Source organism: Felis catus, chromosome C2 (assembly GCF_018350175.1).
Source record: "Felis catus isolate Fca126 chromosome C2, F.catus_Fca126_mat1.0, whole genome shotgun sequence".
In the NCBI taxonomy this organism is placed as follows: domain Eukaryota; kingdom Metazoa; phylum Chordata; class Mammalia; order Carnivora; family Felidae; genus Felis; species Felis catus.
Genome location: NC_058376.1, coordinates 91,971,024 through 91,994,795, shown reverse-complemented (window position 1 = coordinate 91,994,795; position 23,772 = coordinate 91,971,024). Strand labels below are relative to the sequence as shown.

Genomic DNA, 23,772 nt, shown 5'->3' with positions numbered 1-23,772 from the left:
TGTCCCCAGGAACTCTGACAACCTGCTTTCTTTGAGATAAGTGCTCATATCAAGTGGAGCTAATTCACATTCCCTTTAAAATTAATGTAGAATTGAATGAGTACTTTATCCACTTACCTACTTTATGAAAAGTGAGTCCTATTCTACTTAAATGAGGACTACAGAAACCACAAGTCATTAGCCTGGAAATACTTTTGATGAAAGACAAATTTTCTATTGAGTTATGTTTAAAATCAGAGTAGTTTTTCTCTCACTTTCCTTTTTTTTGCCTAGCTATTTTTCTCTTCTCTGATTGTGCCTTTGTATTATAAGAAGGAGGCTGCTGTGTTTCATTGTCACAAATGGATCATGCATTTGTTCCAGTGTGTGACCTATGGAAAGGAGAAGATTATATTATCAAGGAATAGAAGGAGGTTATGTAGGCTGGATGATTTGTTAAGGGGGGAAAATGTTAAGTGTTCAGAATAGAGACGCTTAGAAGCCCAGGAAAAGTTTGTCTTTTATGTTGCTACAGCAGATGAATATTTTGCTTAAAAAAAGATCATACAGTAAAGACACACTTCATTATCAAAATATTAAGTGTATGCCATTCTTCAGAGCAAATCCTTAAGTCTTACTCTGTCATTAACTCACTAGATGACCTCAAACTCTTATCTGCTATTCAGAGTTATTATATAGGTTAAATGAAATGTGGCATGCAAAGTACTTAACTAAGTGCCTAGAGCGATGTGAGGTTCTCAGTAATTTGTAGTCATATTACATAGGACTAATCACCATTATTTTTAATTATTATAGTAATAGAATAGGAATTATTAAAATCACACAATTAGTCCATATTCTGGAAGGATTTTACATATATATACATATATATATATACACAAGATTTTATATTTTTTTAATTTAAATTTTATTTTATTTGGCTTGGAATAAGGGGTTTATTTGTATTCAGGAAAAAAGACGGTAAAGAAAAAAATGATCACTTGAGGAGTGAGAATCTGATGCAGAGAAACTTTAAAACGGCAAAGGAGAGACAAGTTGAAGGACACTGGCATAACTGAAAGCCTGGAGGAAGACTCTGGAAAAGAAAGGAATAAAAGTATGCCTGGCTGAATCAAAGAGGCTGAAAGAAAGAGAGGGAGAAGGAGGTCATATTAGTGGAGCAGACTTGGTGGTAGGCCTCCAAGCTGAGTTTGAGAAGTTAACATTCCTTACTTCTGATCGTAAATAATTTAAGAACTATGGCCCAGCTCAGGGAGAGAAGCAGCTGTGACCTAGGATGTATAGATAATCAAATATTGATCACCCCTTCTACCCTCAGAGCCTTACTTGTTCCTGTGAGCAAGGTTTCTCTGCGCAGAATCTGACATGCTGTTTTAATAAGGAAAGGGCTTTTCTGTTTTTCCACTGAGTACAGTGTGATTATACTAGCCCATCTTAGTAGGAAATCAAGCTTTGCTCCATTGCCAAACTTAGAGTCAGCCTACCAAGTGTGCTTTTGTGGAATTTTTCATCTTAGATGCTAGCAAAATCCGCTAACTCCATTAAAAAAAAAAAAAAGGAAGCTATATACAAAATAGAAAGCTGCTAATTGTAGAACTCTAAAATATTCACAGAAATGGCTACTAAAAAATGAAAACTTTTCGAATGACGTTCATTTAATGTTGGACCAATTTGCAGTGTACAACATATTATTCTTATTTTTTTCTTTGTGAGAATGGTAGAACGGCCTTCTCTCTATGTCTAGGAAAAGAGTCTAAACCTGTACAAATACAATGCTGAACAACTGGCGGAAGCTTGTGGCGGACCTCGAGCCAGGTGCCACTAACTCATAAGGCACCTTTGTGTAAATTAGATAAAAAGGTGCCCCTTGCAGCCTTGTGCCGTGATGATTTCCTCACCATGAAGTTGCTTACAGGCACCCCTACGACACCTGGTAAAGGCTGGTCAAATGCAGGCTACCAGCCAGCCTTTCCTCTTAGATAAGCTCAAAAAAAAAAAAAAATCCTTAACATGCTGCATAATGATATTTCTTTTGGCATGGCTAACAGATGAAAAACCTAAAGAGCAAATTATTTCCTGTAGAATTTATTAACATTGCTTTTGTTATAATTAACTTTATTCAAAGAAATGGCAAATTAAACTACTATAAGTTGGCTCTGATCAACAAATATCCATCTCCATTATGCAATTTATCCATTTATGTAAGAGTTGGAGAGGAGTTCCACGCAATGTAGACAAAAAGGAATTGGATTATTTTGCCTGAAGAGTAAAGATTTTCCTTGGATATCCTGCCCAAAGAACCTGCCAGATGTTTTCCATCTTCTCTGAGCACAGAACAAAAGGAAACTGGCTTAAGCTACATAGATATTTCGACTCTGAAAAGAATTTCCTAGCAAAGAGAATAATAAAATTAGTTTAGAAGAGAACTTTTTTTCCCCAAGGTAGATAGAACCTTAAAAGTAAGATTAAAGATTTTATTGCCTCACATTTTATTTTTCTATTTTTATTTAATTTTTTAATCTTTATTTACTTTTGAGAGAGAGAAAGAAAGAGAGAGAGTGAGTGGGGGAAGGGCAGAGAGAGAGGGAGACACAAAATCCGAAGCAGGCTCCAGGCCCTAAGCTCTCAGCACAGAGCCCAACACGGGGCTCAAACCCACAAACCCTGAGACCATGACCTGAGCCAAAGTCAGAATCTTAACCAACTGAGCCACTCAGGCACCCCTATTGCCTCACACTTTAAAATCCAGTTTTTACTTTACTTTGGAAATAAAAGGATAACTTGTAAATAAAAATTAGCATTTTTAACTGCAAGAAAAATTGATAAAGGTATGTAGAATAGGAGGGCCTCACATAATCATTTTTTGTTGCAGGAGATCTAATTTTTGCATGGGACAATACCCTTGCTTGTCTAGATAGTTAAGGGTGCATGAAGGGTAGTCTTCAGGAGAGTAGAAAAGGTCAGGAGAGTAGAGAGCTTCATATACCAAACTTTTGTCATCATAGTTGATGGAAATAACTGATTACTAAATAAAAAACAAGAGGGGAACATATACAATGCAATGCATTGTTTGAGTTAAGAAATCCAAAACAATGTCCTTACTTTGCAAGCACTGGGCTTAGAAGACAGGAAAACTGGGGTCCTAACCAGCTGTGTGACACCAGATAATTTATATTCACTCTCCAACCCTCAGTGTTCTCATCTGTAACATATGTGGTTGCGCTAGTTACTAAAGTTCCTTCCAGCCCTAATATTTTTGGTCAGGATTCCCTACATTCTTTACCTTTAAGACATCAGAGTTCTCAAATTTTGGTATGCTTCAAACTCACCTTGGAACTTGATCAAAGTGCATATTCCACCCCCAGATTTTGGGCCCTTCTCTCAGACATTCTGGTTAAACAGGTAGAGTCCACAGAATCTTTTTCACACACTCTCTCTATGGTGAGATTGCAGGAAAACCAAGGAATACATTCAAGAAACATTCAAACGAAAACTAACTTTCTGAAGGACAGAGGACATGATGTATATTGGGTAAACTAGCAGAATGCCTGGAAAAGAGTAGGTCCCACCGAATGTGGATTTAATCAGCTGTTTTCATTAAAAGATTCACATTTGTGATATTAATTGATCTCCATGATCATCAAATTCTCTAAGAGAAAGAAGGGGTATTTCTAACAGAGGGAAAATTGTTTATATAAAGGTTCCTCGGTAGCCACAAAGTGATGTAGAAGTGCTTTGTAGGTCAGCAAATTAAAAAAGGAAAAATCATAGCGTCTCTTCAATATAGCACTTCTCCCGTCCTCAACGTAAAGGAAAAAATTGAATTCTGCACTTGTATGCGTTTTACTAAGTGCCATAATGACAGGATGCTCTTTTTATTCTGAAAAAGGAGTAACTCTTTCCATTAAAGTGCTAGAGAATCAAGCTGTCACTTCAACCCACAGCAGCTGTCTCTTGCACCACCTCTGCCACATGTCACCCTTCCTCTGTGGGGTTTGATTCTGCTACTGGATCCGGGGGAGTATGCCTCGCTGCACAGCTTGTAACATCAGTCTCCGTGCCTTCGAGTCTCCGATTCTTTCTCATTTCCCCTCATGTATATTAATACAGAGATTAGTTTCGCTTTTTTCTTGAATAGCTAATCACTTGGCAGCCAACATCCCACTCTGGCAATGCAGGTCAAATCAGCTGAAAAGGACAGTGACTTCAAGCTGGAAAATATAATGCTTAGTGAAAACTGTACCCAGGACAGGACCTCAGACTTGTCACCCAGACATGAAAGATTTATTTTCAATTACAAATCCAAGCTTAATGTGAGGGCACCCTGGGGGAGATTCAGGTCACTGCTTCTTCTAAATTGACCTTCTACTTGTTTCAATATTTCCTTCACTATTGAACAGCATTCCATGACCCTCTGAGCTGAAGATCCATATTAGCTACTGTAGGAATTGCTGGTCTAGGAAGACTTTTGAAAAATTCCTCCAACTGAAGGCCAAGTTACATGAGTAATTTTCTCCTTGGTGAGCTTTCACAGATTAACACAGCAATAGATTTGGGGCTTCAGACCATACTTCCGATGGATTGCAGGGGCTAATAGCCCTGTGTTACTTATGCTCAAGTACAAACCCAAAAGTTATTCCAATTTTCAAGATTAGGTGGATTTATTGTTAACATCTAACACCTATCATATATCCCTTTGGCGTTAGTAAATGAGATTACACAAGGCTAGCTGCTGGTGCTGCTACATTGGTCCCTGGAATTGGTTTGCCTCAGGATATTTTGGGTCCCTTCTGGTGCCTTTATGTACATTCAGCAGCTGCTCTCAAAGGCATACCATATGGTCCTAATCTAGGGTTCACAAACTTGCCTTTTAAGAATCACTAATTGAAACTTCTTGGGAAAAGTTAGTTAAAAAAATAAATAAATAAATAACCTTTGTAATTTAAAATTTGGGAGAGTGAGAAATTTGGATTATCATTCAAGTTTTATCAGAGATCTGACTATTGGGAGGTAGTTGAGTGTAATCTTCATATTGTAGCTTTCACTACTTTATATTGTAGATTTTCACTCCAGATAACCCATATTACTATGTTCTTTCCATAATCTGTATACTTTGAGGCATTAAAATATTTTTAGCTAGGCTGAGCCATAGATTTGTTACTGCCATTGTTTTTGTTTGGTATGTAGTTGTGTGTTTGTGTGTGTGTGTGGTGGTATGTTAGTATTTTATATGTGGTGTTGGTGAAATTATTTAGTGTTGTTCCAACACTAGTTGGTAGTGGTTTCAACCTCGTTGTATGACACTTTTTCACAAATGAGATACCTTATACTCCAAAATTCAAGAATAAGCTTCAGTTTCTGCTTTTTTGTATTACTAAATATTTTTGTTATTTTTGTAAATGATTTTCATAACCTTAATTTACCTTTACTAAATTACTTTGGAAATTTAATTTTGCAATTACTAAAAAAAAATGTAATTGCTTTATATATGAAAAAGTATTCAGAAATTTTAACCAAAGGGAAGTCCAACACCCCAAGAGTAGTTAGAGGTTTCTTGCAAAATACTATTTTTATTGTTTCAAGGAGAAGTAACCATCTGCTCAAAGATGATAAGGACATGTCAAAATGACATAGGGGCCAGCTTGGAGGGAATGCTACTGGCCAAATAAGGAACAATTTAAGTATAAAAATAAATGATAAAAGATTCAAACTCCTAGAATAAAATAAAAACCCATGAGTCCATTACAATACAAATAAATGAATGAAAACAAAGTACAGAGAAGGGAAGGCCTTTTTCTTGCTGCCAATTCCAACTAACAATAAAATAAATGATGAAATTAATATTTGTTCCAGATAAGAATCATAAACAGATGCCAGTTAGTGGATGACAGTGTGATGAGAAGCAGGATATTTACATAGTATCAGTATAATCTGCCTACCTTATATTTATTAACTGTGAAGGGAAAAAATGTAACTTTTAATAGTGAAAAAACATGGAAAATTACCACCTTAACCAAGTGGTCATGAGACAAATCAACATTGTGTGCCTGTTGTTTTGATGAACTGAGATAAACACACCGTTACTTCCATGGTCCTTCTGTCAAAAATTGATAACCTGAGGAAATATTATCAGGAAGAAACATGGGATAAATCTTAATTGAAGAACATTCTACATAATAACTGATCTGATCTGTATTCTTTAACAAATGTCAAGGTTAAGAAAAACAAAGAAAGACCAATAAATTGTTCAAACTTAAGGAGATTAAGTAGAAAACTAAATTCAGCATGTGATTCTAGATTTGATGGTGTGAGGGGGAGTGAGAACTAGTGGTAGGAAGAAAGGAAGGAAGGAAGGAAGGAAGGAAGGAAGGAAGGAAGGAAGGAAAGAAGACGTTAATATGTGGGAAATCTGGGTGATGAATACATGGTAAATTTTTGTACTATTTTTTGAAATGTTTGGTAATATTGAAAGTTTTCAAAAATAAAAAAAATTAAATTGGTAAATCAGGGTAGCTTTTAGTAGAGAAGAATACAATGGAAGCAGCATTAAAGATTATCAAATTTTATTAGTCATACCTTAGGACAATATTATCTTCTCAAAAACTCCTACTATAGTAGAAACAAAATATATAAAACAATCTGGTTTGGTTAACATTCATATGAAATTAGTTAAATTGTCTTAAGTTAGTTAAGTTTATTCATTACCAGACATTTATTCATTACCCAGACCTTATCTCCTTCCTTCCTTTCTTTTTTTTTTTTTAATTAATTGTATCTTTCTCAGAGGTCAGCTAGTGTGGGATTGAAGAACACAGCATCCCTCCGTCTCTCTCAGGTCTCAGCTATGTGCAGTTGAATACTGTTGCCTGTTTTATCATAGTCAAAATTACTGAAAAAATCACTTATCTTTTTTTTTCTGCTATTTTCTTCTACATAAAAAAATGTACTACTAATATGTTTCAGCAATTTTGCTGACTATTCTAAAATAATGAGTGATCAGCAAATCAAGATGCCACGTGTTCTATTTAGTCATCATCACAGTATTTTGGCTTATGAAACTGTTCTCATTACAATTCAACCCAATTATATGTTTGAGTTGAATTCGAAGGATGTATCTACAATACATACAAACATGCTTTCTATGCTTAATAAGATTCCCTAAATGTGTTTATGTCACAACAAATATCCTTACGACCTGACTAGAATTTAGAGGGCAACATATGTATTGTCAGTTGTCTTGCCAACCACAGCCCGTAGGACAATTTTGAAACCTCTGTGACAGAAAACAGACTGGTGGTTGTCAGAGGGAAGTGGGGTTGGGAGTTGGGCAAAATGGGTGAAGGGGATCAAAATAAATAAGTAAAATATAGTTATAAAATATAAATAGGTCATATTGGGATATAATGTACAGCACAGGGAATATAAAAAATAATACTGTATTAGCTTTGTATAGTGGTGAGTGATAACTAGATTTACTGAACTGATTATTTTGTAATGTATACAGAAGTTGAATCACTATGTTGTATGCCTGAAACTAATATAACATTGTATGGCAATTATACTTCAATAAAATAAAAAATAAAATAAAATAAAAACTTCTGGTAAATTTAACCTTATTGTCTATATACATACATTTAACTTTTTTGTAATTGAAATTTGTTTTTCTTTTTTTAATTTTTTTGAATGTTTTTTATTTATTTTGAGAGAGAGAGAGAGATCTCAAACAGGGCAGGGGAAGAGAGGGAGAGGGAGAGAGAGAATCCCAAGCAGGCTCCGTGCTGTCAGCGCAGAGCCCAACACAGGGATCAATCCCACAAACCATGAGATCACAATCTGAGCCAAAATCAAGAATCTGACGCATAACTGACTCAGCTACCCAGGCACCCCAAATTTTTTTTCTTTTTAATCCTTTTGAAGTTCATATTTTTTTCAATCAAAATGGAAAAAAAATAAACAGGTGAAGATGAGGAAAATGTCAAATTAGTTGATTAAAACCAAAACAGTTTTAACTAACATATATTAAGCCCTCCTGTGTGTCAAGACATTATCTTTTAATAATGATAACTCTGTAGGGTAGGTACTAATATTAATATTATCTGTTAGGAAACTGAGGCACAGAGGAGCTAACTAACTTACCCAGCAACTTGCTTGCACATCAAATTTGTCCTATTAAAGCCTTGTGCTTTTTTCACAACACTAACTATTGAGAGAATCTCAAATGCCTTTCTAACTTTATGTCCTTGGGACGGTAATCTGAGTCAATATCGGGGCCAGTTTGCTGGTTGGCATGTCCTCTTCTTCCATCAGGAGGTCTCTACCCAGTAGGGCTCTACTTTTCCCCCTTTAATGTTGCTACCATCCACTCTATATTTAAGAACAATTTCCAAACAGATTGGCTGCTGAGAGGTTCCTAACTTCTCATTTCATTGCTGCCATCAAAGAAAGATACATAGACCTCTTCTGTTTGGAAAGAATTTAATTGTTGGTCTCCATATTATAACAGAATTATAACATGTTCATTCCTGCCTTCATTCAGAAAACATGTACAGAATGGCCATTTGGGGGCAGGTACAGTGGAGCATCCAGTTCAGAGGAAATAAAAAAGATGAACAAATTGTAAACACAAATGATAAATTACAAAATACACACACACACATTATAACAAGACCAAAATATGCATTAGACAGATAGTTGGAATATTCTTATAGTCTTTACTGTTCCTGAAGCTATATAGTTCTGAACTATATATATAGGTGCTGAAGATTTTTCTTATATGGCAGCCATTGTGTCTCCTTGAATGTCCTACCTTGAAGTAAATTATGCTTTTAAGTCATTAGACACATTCCTGCATAATCAGAACAGTTAGAAATTAACGATGTGATTTCTTTCCTCTAAATAGCTTTTTTAGAAGGGAGAGTGCTTTTTCACTTCTTTGTGAGAACAGTTACTCAGAAAGGATGGGAATTTTATCAGTTTTGTTACTAGGTCTGTTGTCCAGATTCAAATAGCCAGAAAGTACACAAAGCCTAACTCAAGGAATGTTGCATAAGCATTTCTTGACATGGAGACCAAGAACTGTGAACATTAACAGCCTCAGGTTGGGGTGAAGAATAGAGGTGATGGCATGGGATCAGGAACTGAGTGTTACCTTTTCCCTAGTATCTTGGGCTATCCTTGAAATGGGAATAGTGTATACAATTCAGAGCCAAGCAAACCAGAACCTTTGTTTCTTCATTACTATCTATGGGGGAAAGAGTCACAAATGTTACCATTGACTGTAATATAGACAGACCAAACTCACCTGTTTACCTTGGAGATGGCAAACATATGGGAAATTTGAAGATTGAAAAATAGAGAGACATCTACAGGTGTCTTATTTCCAGACATCTGCTGGCAGTCACCTTCACCTTTTCCATGTCAGCTGTCAGCAATCAAGAGATGTGGCCAGTAATTCAGTTTGCTTTTCCCAAACATGAGCCATTAAAAAGCAAATTACCTCACAATAAAAAAAAAAATAGGTAGATGATAGATGATGATGATTAGATAGATAGATAGATAGATAGTAAATGTACCAAGATATAAAGTTTGGAAATACCACCAAGTTATTTGATATTAAGATATCACCCATTTCAGAGCAAGTTTTTTTCTGGAGGATACATACAAAAAGGGAATTATTTTGACTTTGTCTTTTATTGCTTTCTAAAAAAAATTTAGATGATAGCTCTCAAAAGAACACATTAGCAGGGAAGTTAAGCTAGAGGTGATGAGTAATTAATAATATTATGTGTATTCTTTTTCCCTACACAGACCCCAAATTGTCCAATTTGGGGAATTTTAAACCATCATATTTTAAACAATCCTGACTCAAAGAGAAATTGAGGAGGAACTGTCCAATATGTGTTAACATAAGGGTTTCGTTTGATATAACAATGTCCACCATTAGAACAGAATATTTTTCAAAAGTGAGTCTGGTGACAGAATGGAAGGTGGACTTGTTTGCTGAAAGTTTGGAGGTTGAATGACTAGCTCGAAGAATTTCATGAGTCTAAGAAAGAAAGAGGAGGAATAGAGTAAGTCAGGAACAGGAGTGAAAAGCAAGAAATAGAGACAGAGTACAGAGGAAGAACAGACTGGATTTGGCAGCTAAGAAGACAGGGAAAGTTAGTACATGGGATTTTCAGTCGGATTTTTAGTTGGGAGGTTTTGAGATATTAATCCTACTGTTTTAAATCCTTTTATGTTTAAGATGCAAAATCCTTAATGAGTTATTTTTCCGATCTATATTCCCAAGTCCCTAGAAGGATGCCTCACTATCATTCAAAGTCTCATGTCTTGAAGGCAGGCTCTTTAATGCTCAGTATGGCCTCTATTTTGAAGTTCTTATCAATTTGACTCAAAGACCAACCACAACCGTCTGTATCCAGGCAACAGCATTGATAAACAGAAAAGATTTCTTTCTTACTTTTTTATAGCACGAACACATACTGAGGACTCCTATATATATATATATATATATATATATATATATATATATTTAACACTGTCAGATATCAAACACTATTAAGCATAGGCATTCAGATTTGCCCTTCTCCCCTTAAAAAAGAAATCATAACTACAACATAGAATCACTAACATCTTATTTTTTTAAGTTTATTTATACAAATTTGTAAACAGAAAGAGAGAACACAAGCAGGGGGCGGGGGGGGGGGCAGAGAGAAAGAGAGGCACAGAGTCTGAAGCAGGCTCCAGGCTCTCATCTGTCAGCACAGAGCCTGACCCAGGGCTCTAACCCCCAAACTGTGAGATCATGACCTGATCCAAAGTCGGATGCTTAACCAACTAAGCCACCTAGGCGCCCCTAGAATCACTGACATCTTAATTTCTGAAAATCTAGATGTCATCTCAGATGAAAACAGTCTGCATTTTTGCTACTCTCAGTGTCCTCCTTGAATATGTTTAGATCTTTTTTACTGAGAAGCACCCTGCTTTCCTTTTGTTTTACATTCTAAATGTGTCGTCTATACAGTTATACTGTAAGCGACCTGAATATAGATCGGGTCAACCAAGAAGCTGCAGGGCTGCTGCCAGACAGCTTGACTCAGCTTCTCTCCTACTCTCTCAGGTCTGTCTGTCTGAATTTGGTGGGCATCAGTAGCCCAAACCAACAGCTGGTTACAGCCATTATCTGTTTTTATTTATTTCTCCCTTGCCAATTTATTTTATGCCTGATCTGATTTTTCCATTCCAAGGGCCTGTGGACCCATGTTCAGTTTGCTTGGTTTCTAACACCTGAAAGTAATCCTAGTTGCCAGATCAGGTAAACATCAAACCCTGCTCAGTAAATTTAATCAGATCAGTAAAACTAGTAGTCCAGGTAGTAAAAACAATGATTGGAGAAGTTTTTTGTTTTTTGTTTTTTGTTTTTTTTTAGTAGGACTAATTTTTAGGTGGGGAAAAAAAAGGCATTAAATAAATTCTATTTGAACACATAGTTGGTGAGAATTATAGTGTGTACATGAGCCACTGAAACAATTCTCGGCATACTTGTAATTATGAATTTGGAAAGTTTACCTTAAGTTTAAATGTAATAATGTTTTCAGGTTTTATACTCATGAGTCAAGTAAATTAAATAGGTAAATATTGTTTTCTGGAGAATTCTGTTGCTATCTCCCCCAAAAAGAAGAACTTGTAATCATTATTGTTCTATATTACAAAATAACGTGTAATTGTGTTAGGACAATAATTAGTCATACATTCTAGGAGCTTACAATTGAAAGCCAGGAAAGGCCTGATAAATTGAATGACTATAAAGAATGACTTAAGTGACATTAAGGGAAAAACCTTCTCGAAAGTAATCAGGAAGGTAAGGAACACTGGGATCTTTGCAAAATTGAGTTCTGCCATGGCTGGCCTGTAGTTGAGAAGTCCAATGTAAAATTCCAAGTAGAGTGATCTGAAATGATTCTGCTGTTAAGGACACAGCAGCTAAGTCAATTTTAAACAGAACTTTAAATGACACTTCACTGGATAGCAAAGTATAAAGAATACTGCCAATGCAAATCACTTGGGTAATTAGCGAACTGTGTCTCTTTTGAGGCAGCGATTTACTTAACTTTCCTCATTTATTACCCTTGGCTGAGCCACAAACTCTTGTTTGAATATAGCATCAGAAATCAAAGAATTCATACAAGCATGTAGTATTACTTTATCAGGTCTAAAGAGATATGATTTTGATTGGCTGGCTGACCTTAATAAAGGCAGTAGGTATTATTTTTTCCTAATTCATGCTAATGATCAGTTGCTTTTAGTTAGAGGATGATAGATGATTGATAGAGAGAGAGAGAGAGAGAGATAGGTGATAGATAGATATAGATAAACTACAGCATACACATGAAATAAAAATTAATAGTGAAGGAAATTCTGTAATGAAAGGTAAAAATGAAGTTTGACAGAGTAGCTTGGACATTCCAAGCCTAGGACCACAATCTTTTATCTGATGATTTACTCCATTTTCCATGCTATGACTTAACAGTGCAACTTTGGAATTGAATTGACTTTATTTTATTTTTTCTTGATGATGCTATAAGATTTCACTAAGTCATATATAAATTAGAACTTGCTTTTTGGCCAATTGACATGCTTTTACAAGTATTATGATATAAACACAAAATTACTTGACCAACTTACCAGAGTCCTTAAAATGATGCTACTAAAACTGGAATTATAGAGGCCCTATATTTTAGTTAAGTTAGAGATAATAATATTATTACTATGGTTCTCTACATGCTACATATTGAGTTATGATTATTTTATTAGGCAGTCAATTTTGTATGAATATAGAGATTTATTTGAATAATACTGGAATTATTCAATATTATTTCAAAAGGAATTAAATACAAATCCTGGGGTTTATGCTGAGTGGCATAAGCTATATTCAGAAATCTAATTTCTATCTGAATATAAAATTATAGGTAATAAACTACCTAGAGTGTACTCCCATTCTCTCATTCATTTATTCTCTCTCTCTCTTTCACACACACACACACACACACACACACACACACACACACTTATTATATCCTTCAAGAGTCACTTTATCCTTCAAGAGTCACTTGTATCTAGTGCATAGTAATCCTTTCATAAGGTTGTGTTCAGAGTTCATGCTATCAGTCCATGTTTATAGAAAAAAAGGTGTAACAGACCCCTTCAGGAACTTAAACTAATGGTTCTATCTTATACCAAAATTTACTTAATAGCAAATAAAGTTAAAAGAGCTGTTTGCCATGTTTTTGTTCTGTATTTTAATATGCTCTCATTTATATGACCTTTGAATATTCAAAAGTGCTTTTATGTTAAGAAGATACAATGAAGATTTCCTTAAATTGTTATGTATATTTAATAAAAAAGTAATGAGTATGTCCAGAAAGATATATTTATTTGAATCCTATTTTTTAAAAGTTAACCTCTGTATCAAGGGTGATTGGTTTTGCAGTTACACACACACGCACACACATACACACACATACATGTGCACACACGTGAACACATATGCTCGCATCATGGACTAGAGATTGTGTTTTTGTTTCTTAAACTTTTTGGTCTTATAGAAAAAGAATGACTAATCAACATTACCTCATATTTTTTTTGCAAAACTATTCAAAAAGATTTGTCTTCATCTGTTGCTTCCTACAGTGATCCTAAGAATTTCCTGTCCCTTTATTCATTTTGGGTATGGATTGATTCACTTAACTGATAGGTACTGTTATCACAGTCTGGTTTTCACAAGTATCACTGACTTCCTGACTTATAAATAAAAGTCAGGTATAAATGTCAGTTATAAAATAAAGGTATATTTCACATTGAACAAAGTAATTTTTACTTTTTTTATGTTGAGTTCCTCTAATGGGTCTGCAATAAGGGAATATATCTAATTAAAAATATGAGTTCTATACACTTAGTGAGATTGGAAATTATATCCCTAAATATAATCAATTTATGTGTAATATATCTCTAAATATTTCCTACACAATATGTGAATAATCTATAAAATGGAATCTTTTATGAATTACTTTATACTTTTTCATTTATAGCAAATGTGGAAATATATTAGAGAGTAGATATTTGTTTTACAAGTTGTAATAAACATAATATAAAAGCTATTAAGTCGGTGAAATGAGTGAATATGTTTAAAGTATTATTAAAGTACTATCTTTGACTCCTCTCTAAAACTTTCATATATAAAGAAAGTTACTCAGCCAGCTGTTACAGCCACATTTTTTCTATCCCCTTTTTTCAATTGTCTTTGCCAATCTGTCAGTTCAGATCCTTATAAACTTTCTTCTACCTCCTTTCTTTGTATTATGCAATATATATTCCTCTTCATTATCAGATTTACTGTTAAGCAGAGCTTTAAACATTCTAGATATATGAGTCTGAACTTTTTAAAAACCTCCAATTATTCTATGTTGTTTTCTAATTGAGCAAATATGCTCAGTTTAGCATTTAAGGTATTCCAAATGTGTTCTCAAATTACCTCTAACACACTGATTCATTCTTTTCCTTTAAAGATTATATTTTATTTTATTTTGAGAGAGAGAGAGAGTGAGCGCGAGTAGGGGAGGGGCAGAAAGAGACAGAAAGAGAGAATATTAAGTAGACTCTATGTTCAACATAGAGCCCAGCACGGGGCTCAATCTCAGGACACCGAGGTCATGACTGGAGTCGAAATCAAGAGTCGGACACTTAACTGACTGAGCTACCCAGGCGCCCCAACACAGTGATTATTTCTTAAACATGGACCATCACTGATAAAAATGTGCATATATATCTACATGCAAAGAGTTGCATATAATTTTATGCACAAGTCTTCGAAAAATACCCGTACTCATCACCCTCACATCCTGCCCCTGTGCTACACATTCCTTAAATTCCAACCATGTTAGATCATGAGCAACTTGAGGACTGACACAGTGTTTTATGCAAAAGCACATTCTCATATTCCCCATGATACTATCTCAAATATCTCCACCAAGTAACTTGGCCTATAGAATGTCTCCCTTGAGGTTTTTGAGAATGTTTTCATTCTCTTTATCTGCCCCTTGTTACCTATTACCTGGGTAACTTGGGGAGGATAAATGTCACTTTTCAGATTTCAGTGTCTACTATTCTTCCTCAAGTATATTTTTCTATTCTGGTGGGAAATAATTTTTTACTAAAGAATTTGTACTGTACTCACCTTGATGAATACAAGCTTTAATTGTATTTTTTAATGTTTATTTATTATTAAAAAATAGAGAGAGTCAGAGTGCGAGCAGGGGAGGGGTAGAGGGAGAAGGAGACACAGAATCTGAAGCAGGCTCCAGGCTCTGAGCTGTCAGCACAGACCCTGACGTGGGTCTCAAACTCACAAACCACGAGATCATGACCTGAGCTGAAGTCGGACGCTTAACCAACCGAGCCACCCAGGCGCCCCAAGCTTTAATTGTATTTTAATTGAATGTCTGTTTGATTCATGTCAACTCAAAAAGGTGATCTAAGGTATTCTTTTATTTCAATCTTCCAGGTTTCTTAAGCACAGGGGATCAGGCTGCAAAAGGAAACTATGGACTCCTTGACCTCATACAGGCTTTAAGATGGACTAGTGAGAACATTGGATTCTTTGGTGGTGACCCCTTAAGAATCACTGTTTTTGGATCTGGCGCTGGGGGTTCATGTGTCAATCTGCTGACTTTATCCCATTATTCTGAAGGTAACCGTTGGAGCAATTCAACCAAAGGTATTATGCAGGTTGCAAATTTTGACAATTTTGGTGTCTGCATGCTACCACCATCAGTAGTATGTGATGCTCTGTACATATTTCTCTGTTGAAACTGAGTGTTAGGTTGAGCTCAATAACTGTTTAAATTTTTGTTTCTTCAGCTTTTCTATGCATGTTTAAATTTTTGTCAAACTCTTTTCTTTGTCTCCTGTGGAGCTTGGTAAGGATGCCCTTTCAAGCACACTTCAGAATAGTTAGCATTACAGTTACTTTTCTTTCCTCTAAAAGGTGATTTTGGGGAAAATCAAAGATGTTCACAGTTCTGTCATCTCTGTTTATTCAGTAATCAAAAATCAAAGACAGGGTTTTTGTTTTTGTTTTTGTTTTTTTAATGCAAGGATTGTGTATTATCTATTTTCAAGACAATAGGCATTTAAAACCCTTCACCAGTAGGAAGATAAGGAAGCAGTCACAAGCTGGTTTGTCTGGAAACAAGGTTTTCACTTGTCTGAATAGAGAATGGATGTTTGATTATTTTGCATGCATGATCCAAAATTGTCAAAGCATCAAGGTCACTAGTAGAGCTTTTCATTAAAAGAAATATTAGGTTTGAATTTGTGCTTTTTCTATTTTCAAGTTCCAAAGTGTTTATTTTTTTTCCCTGTAAAGCTTGGCAAAGCAGCTTGGAGCACTGAGGCTGCTTAAACCCATGAAGCATTTTTCTTGTCTCCATTTTCATGCCTTGACACCCTTTTTCCAAAGTGCCTGCCCAAGGCTCATCATGTTGTTTTTTTTTATGAATTTCCATTTTACCATGAGTTTAATTCACTCATTCTAATTGCATTATTAACTTGAAATATCCGCAAGAACAGAAGTGTTTTGTTGGAAAAGACTGCAAAAGCAAATACTTTTTCTCTATTATACATAACAGAGAGGAAGACAGAGCAGGCACATCAACACAGACCATTTTGTGTTTTCTGCTTTTTTTATTGTCATTTTATATATATTAAAGAAGTATATACTGTCAAGTGTAATTCATGAAGCATCTTGATCTGTAAGACTGAGTTTTATGATATGGAGCATCAGACATAGAATATGTGTTTTCAGTATCAAAGATATATTGATGTAGAATTTCAAAAGAACAGCCTATCACTAAATGAGTATATATATTCGGAGAATCATATATTTTCATAGACTTAATTTATAGATATAGTTTATGTGACATCTTCTTTATGTCATAGAGTTAATAGAGTTCTGATTTGAGATGACAAAATGACACATATGAGAACATTTCCAAGTGTATAGGGATTTTGGTCTATAATGAAGTGACTTATTTTGAAATAAACTTTGTTGTTATTGTTTTTTCATTGAAGAGATTAGATTGTTCTAGCTGAGGACTATATGAATGCCAATATTTATGTAGGTTAACATTAGACAATCTGGTCAGACTTCTTAGGGTCGTTTGATCTCAAATATTATTTCTTCCTATTTATTCTAAAAGTTTTTCTAAATGTAGAGCAAAAATGGGCACCAAAGCTAATCACCTAGTATAAAACTAACATTTGATAAAGAGATGAACCAATTAGTAAGTTGGCCACCATTGCTATTCATCAATTGATGATTTAATGAACAGTGGCCAATGTCTATGCCAATAGTTGAAAATATAATATTCCATCACACTCTTCAAGGAAGACTGTCCATGGCAGGGCCAGAGAAATGGACTTATATTTGATTTAGTCCTAAGCCTATCTCTACAAAAAGGCTGCATGATTTTTAGCAGGAGATGCCCAGGAGATACCTTAAAATCATCAAGCTAAATCTATCTGCAGTGCAGACATTGATTTAAAGTCTATAAACTCCCCAAGGTTACAGCAATGCTACCAGGAGTCAACCACAACTTATATATACATAATAAGCATTTTCATTAATGATAAAGTATTTGGTTTTTCTAATACTATCTAGATGGCATATTTCAGACTATAATGTAATATGTATTTTTCCCAAATCTTCTTTGGTATATTTAGTTAATCTCAATGAGCCCCTGAAAGGGGAAATAATCACCAAGTTTATTTCAGTTGTAAAGTTTTTAATTAGTAAAATATTTTTTCTGAACAAATGTTAACAAACACATAGCCTATGTAATTTTTTAAAAATATCTGTATTTATATCATTTGCTCTGGCATACTTTGCTCTGATAAACTAAAAATATGTTCATAAAGAAGTCGGAAACCAAAACAAATTTAAATTGGTACTGTTTGATTTTTTGAATATTTTTAGAATTATCTAAGAACATATTATAGACACTTTGAATACATGTACATGTTTGGAGAAAAATCTGGAACTTTGCTTCTAATTCAGACATTGCTTTAACACCTTTTTGAAAAGAATAATTCTTATCTCATTAACACATATGAATAATTGAGCATGTGTTTAAATAACAACTATGAAGGTATTTTCGGAAATTGATAATAAATGTAATTTTTAAAGAAAATAGATAAATTATGTTTTAAAAACAAGAATTTTATTTGAAAATATCTTAATGAGTAGATAAAGTGCATTTGTAAATTTGAATGGGATGCAGCCCTTATCAAACTGCATTTGGGACCATGATTTATAATTCTTAAACGCAATTAAGTAAAAAGCAGTGGACCATGACTTTTTCATCTTTTATGATAAAATATAGCAGTGAGTATTCAACAGTGGAAAAAGTTAAATCACCCCCCCACACACACACACACAAACACACACTGAATCCTTCTGCTGATGGTTTTTTCTTTAACCTAGTGAAAACACTTCAAATGTTATATCTTCTTCTGAAAGATGAATATTCAGCACACTATGTCTGACATGAAGAGTTGGAAAGAGTATGTCTAAAGTGATATTCTGTTCTGTGTGCCTTCTGGGCCATCCCCAGGGTATTAGCAAATTCCCCAGCCCCAGTAGTTGTGTGAGCTCCCAGCAATTCTTTTTTTTAATAAATCTGATTAAAACAAGCATACAGAGACATTTTGAAAGAAGATACATGCAGCCAAATTGGAAGAAATATTCTCAAAAAAAAAAAAAAAAAAAACAAACAGTACAAATTCTAATGAAGAGTTAAGGGGGAGAAAGCCCACCTGGTTGGCTTTCATAATAACATGGGTGTTTACATGTTGGGTGAAAAAATACTTGGGACTTTTTACCACTAATATTTACATGTTCTCCATCTCTCCTTGCTTATTGCCTCTTTGAGACACTAAGCAATTTAGACCTCTTGATCCTTAAAGCAGATGCCACTCAAAGCATAAGACTTTACCTCTTTGACTCCTTATACCTTGGGGATGTCTTTATGTACCTTCTCTTAAGCAAAAATGTCTCTATCTTCCTGTTTCTTGAGTTGTATATGGGTTTCTATTTACACAGCTAAAATATCAGATGTTATTGTTTTACCACAACATTATTCAAAAGTCATCTCAAACTCTGTTGTTTTTCCTATAGGACTTTTTCAACGAGCAATAGCTCAAAGTGGAACAGCCCTTTCCAGCTGGGCTGTTAGTTTCCAACCTGCAAAATATGCTAGAATGTTGGCCACAAAAGTTGGTTGCAATGTTTCAGATACAGTAGAGTTAGTGGAATGCCTACAGAAGAAGCCTTACAAAGAACTTGTTGACCAAGATATTCAACCAGCACGATACCACATAGCCTTTGGACCTGTGATTGATGGTGATGTAATACCAGATGACCCTCAGATATTGATGGAGCAAGGAGAGTTTCTCAACTATGATATAATGTTAGGAGTTAACCAAGGGGAAGGGTTAAAATTTGTTGAAAATATAGTAGATAGTGATGATGGTATATCAGCTAGTGATTTTGACTTTGCTGTTTCCAATTTTGTTGATAATTTATATGGATATCCTGAAGGCAAAGATGTTTTGAGAGAAACCATTAAATTCATGTATACTGACTGGGCTGACCGTCATAACCCTGAAACCAGAAGGAAGACATTATTGGCTTTGTTTACAGACCATCAGTGGGTGGCACCAGCTGTAGCTACAGCAGATCTTCACTCAAACTTTGGTTCACCTACATATTTCTATGCCTTTTACCATCATTGCCAAACAGATCAGGTTCCAGCTTGGGCTGATGCAGCTCATGGGGATGAAGTTCCCTACGTACTAGGAATCCCCATGATTGGACCTACAGAGTTATTTCCTTGCAATTTCTCCAAAAATGATGTGATGCTGAGTGCAGTTGTAATGACATACTGGACAAATTTTGCTAAAACTGGGTATGTACCTAAGTAATAAAGTTACCTATAATTGAATAAAAATATCCTTGTAAGCATTTAAAAATAATACATACTTTGTGTCCAAATGATTTAACTTAATGGATTAATACCAATAATACCTTAAGTCTCTATTCAAACTTGTATATTGTGCTGTTTCAGAAATCATTGCTTTATTAGTTCTTACTTCTTAGAAGTTTATTAAGAAAGACATACCTCTGGGGAAAAAGAAAGAAAGAAAGACATATTTCTGTTGTATTACTCAATAAATAAATTTATTTTATTTTTTAATTGCACGGGACTTATTCTTGTTATTTAGTAGTGACAAATATTATTTTATTGTGCTTTCTAATTTAGACTATTGTTTGTCCTTTGAGCCTTCCAACTTATTTTTTAGGTGGGCAGGTCAGGTATCATTAATCCATTTTGTAAATAAGGGACAGAGGTGATGAGAGCCTAGCCTCATATAGATATTCATAGCTCTATGATATACATAGCAGTACTAGGACTTACAGCTTCATCTGCCAATTCCAAAACTCAGGTTTTTTCCACTATTCCATGCTGTCCTTGCTAGTTTTCCTATGAGACTATGTGTATGTGTGTGAATTTAAAAACCTTTGGGTAGATAGTAACCCATCTCTAAATGGCCAGAGAGAGCAAGATCGTGAGGCTTACTCGCAACACATCATCATCCATTTAACCTGCCTATGATAGGATCTATATTTCTAAGTTGACCCAAATTGTTATTAAAACACAATCTAAGGCCTTGCTAATTTGCCAAGTTACCTCTTCAATTAGATGTTAAAGTAGTACTATTTTGAATAAGAAAAAACAAAAACAAAAACAACTTTGTTCTCATGTGCGCTTTTGTTCTTCCCCTAGTGACCCAAATCAACCAGTCCCTCAAGACACAAAATTCATCCATACCAAACCCAACCGCTTTGAAGAAGTAGCATGGACCAGATATTCCCAGAAAGATCAACTTTATCTCCATATTGGATTAAAACCAAGAGTTAAAGAACATTATAGAGCCAATAAGGTGAACCTCTGGTTGGAGCTGGTACCTCATCTGCATAATCTCAATGACATTTCTCAGTATACCTCGACAACAACTAAAGTGCCATCAACTGACATCACTTTCAGACCTACGAGAAAGAATTCTGTACCTGTCACATCAGCATTTCCCACTGCCAAGCAGGATGATCCCAAACAACAACCGAGTCCATTTTCAGTCGATCAAAGGGACTACTCCACAGAGCTGAGCGTCACTATTGCAGTTGGAGCATCGCTGCTGTTTCTGAACATCCTTGCCTTTGCAGCCCTGTACTACAAAAAGGATAAGAGGAGACATGATGTTCATAGGAGATGCAGCCCTCAGCGTACTACAACCAACGATCTGACCCACGCACAAGAAGAGGAGATCATGTCCCTCCAAATGAAGCACACTGATTTGGATCATGAATGTGAGTCCATCCATCCACATGAGGTGGTTCTTCGGACCGCCTGCCCCCCAGATTACACACTAGCTATGAGGAGGTCACCTGATGATGTTCCCTTAATGACACCCAACACCATTACAATGATTCCCAATACTATACCAGGGATTCAACCCTTACACACATTCAATACATTTACCGGAGGACAGAACAATACTCTGCCCCATCCCCATCCCCACCCCCATTCACATTCAACAACCAGGGTATAGCCAGATAAGAGAAACAAACTCTATTTTTTTGATGGATTGCAGTAAAAGATTACTGAAGATTCCTTGGCTTTCAACCTACAAGACTCTTACTATTTAAATAAGGAGGAATATTATGTGAATATACATATCAAGAACTTTGGGGGTTTTGAAAAAATTAAATTGTACATATATACACAAATCAACTTTAAAAATGAATTTCAATTGCTTGAAGCAATTGTTCTGAATGATACTTTTTCATTCATATTCAAGAATTAATTTTTTGAAGATTTATGTTACATAATGGAATTAGGCATGTGGAACACCAAACAGGAAAGAACTATGTCTGAAATATAAAAAATAAAAATAAAAAAACAACCATGAATATGCACAAGGGACACACCAATGGAATGTCAGATAATTTTCACCAGTTTTTATTTGGAGCTGTTTTATTGTGTAGACCATATTTACATATTTGGATAAGTACACAAAGCACCAGTGCTGTTAATGGCCTTAGCGGAGGCTCATGCTGAAATTTGCCAGTAAGACAAAGAAGTTTAAAGACTGGCAGGTACAACGTTATCACATAAGTGCTGTCAGTATAAAGTTGTGGGGATAAAGGAAACTGGATATTTTTAGCACGATGTGCATGATAATTTATATGCTTGGTGGCTGTGCTGCTGATTAAGCCGTAATTAAAATTCTTCTCATCCCATTGGAGTCTTTAATAGAAGCTTCCTCTATCAATTGGCAGAACCTAAAGAAGATTTTTAAGGGGCAAAAGTAATTAGAAGTAAATAATTCACAGTAGTTTTGATAATAGGAAGAATTAGTTATTAAAGGTATTTGAAGAAACTATAGGTATAGTGGTGAATACTCGCTGATATGAATCCCAGGAAAAAAACATTCCTGTGTTTTTAATGTTATTTTCATCCCAACCTAAATAATTTATAGAAATACAGCCCTAATTGGACATGTGCTACAGGATCTATAATTTTCTGTGGTTTTTGTTATTCTGTATTTTGTTCCTTTTGGTAAGGTGAAGTGTGTCCAAAGAGTTACTTGCAACAGTCTTTTATGATATGAGGATGCCCCAAATTACCACTCTGATTACAGTTCTCAGTTAATTGATTTACTCATGTTGCATGACAAAATGTTTACTACTAATAATTCAATATACAGTTATGTCCCTCCTCATATCACTTATCTTTCTCACTGAGGTTCATCCACTGGAATTTACTCACGCAATCTCAGTAGAGTACAACATAGATACAGAACCTAGAAGGAGAGTCAACACCTGGAGGATTTTAGTCTTACACGTATGTGTGATTTTAAATGAATACTTTAAGACCACAGGAAACTCTTCATCCCCCTGTTGTTTACCAGTAACAGTATATCACAGACCTTTCCAAATGTTTGTATATGTAATCAGATGTACATTTATATTAAAAAAATTGAGATGGACTTAAAGAGCACATCCTGATAAATACTTTCTCTCTTACCTGTACTATATTTCTATTAGACTAAAGTTATGTGATTTTTTTTTACATTTTTTCAGATGACTAGCAATTTTGATAGTTTGTAAGATAATGCAAAGAACTTTCTCTGACAAACTAACTGCAGTAACAGAAACCTTTCTTTTCAGTTACTCTTTTTCAAGAATGAAAGCTTATTATACAAAAAAAATTGTATACTACTTGATGGAAACAACTTTGTACATCTTGGCCATGTCACTGGTCATTGCGTGAAATAAAGATAATCTGGATAATGACTATTAGTCCAATGCTAAGAGACATGATCTTTGCTCATTAAAGAGCTAAAATGTTTATTGCTGTTTTGTCTTTTTTTAAAAAAGGAAAAGAAAAGAAAAGAAACATGACTGTCTCAGAGAGTCATTTTTCTAGACCAGTAGGGTTTTTGAAGACATACAGGTAACTTCTACAGGAAACACACCGTGTGTTTAAAGGCAAGTCTCATCTAAGATGAAATTGATGAAACTTTATAAGCCCAGGAACTCATGAAAAATATTAGCTTTGTACTTTTAAATACCTCTTATGTGAAAGTGTTGTA

The 23,772-nt window shown here is 34.9% G+C and overlaps 1 protein-coding gene across 9 annotated transcripts in view; it reads left to right on the top strand.

Annotated features, from left to right (window-relative positions):
- Positions 1–23,528, top strand: part of NLGN1 (neuroligin 1) — an 838,543-nt gene extending 815,015 nt beyond the window's left edge. For 6 of the 9 annotated variants that reach the window (XM_019840094.3, XM_019840092.3, XM_019840093.3 and 3 more), the window contains 3 exons: positions 15,563–15,775; positions 19,235–20,024; positions 20,904–23,528. In XM_019840094.3, coding sequence (XP_019695653.1) covers positions 15,563–15,775; positions 19,235–20,024; positions 20,904–21,726 — 1,826 coding nt within the window. In that variant the 3' untranslated portion in view covers positions 21,727–23,528. The remainder of the gene's footprint in view (positions 1–15,562; positions 15,776–19,234; positions 20,025–20,903) is intronic. The other 3 variants (XM_019840095.2, XM_019840097.2, XM_019840099.2) reach the window with 1 other exon arrangement.
- The last annotated feature ends 244 nt before the right edge of the window (positions 23,529–23,772 follow it).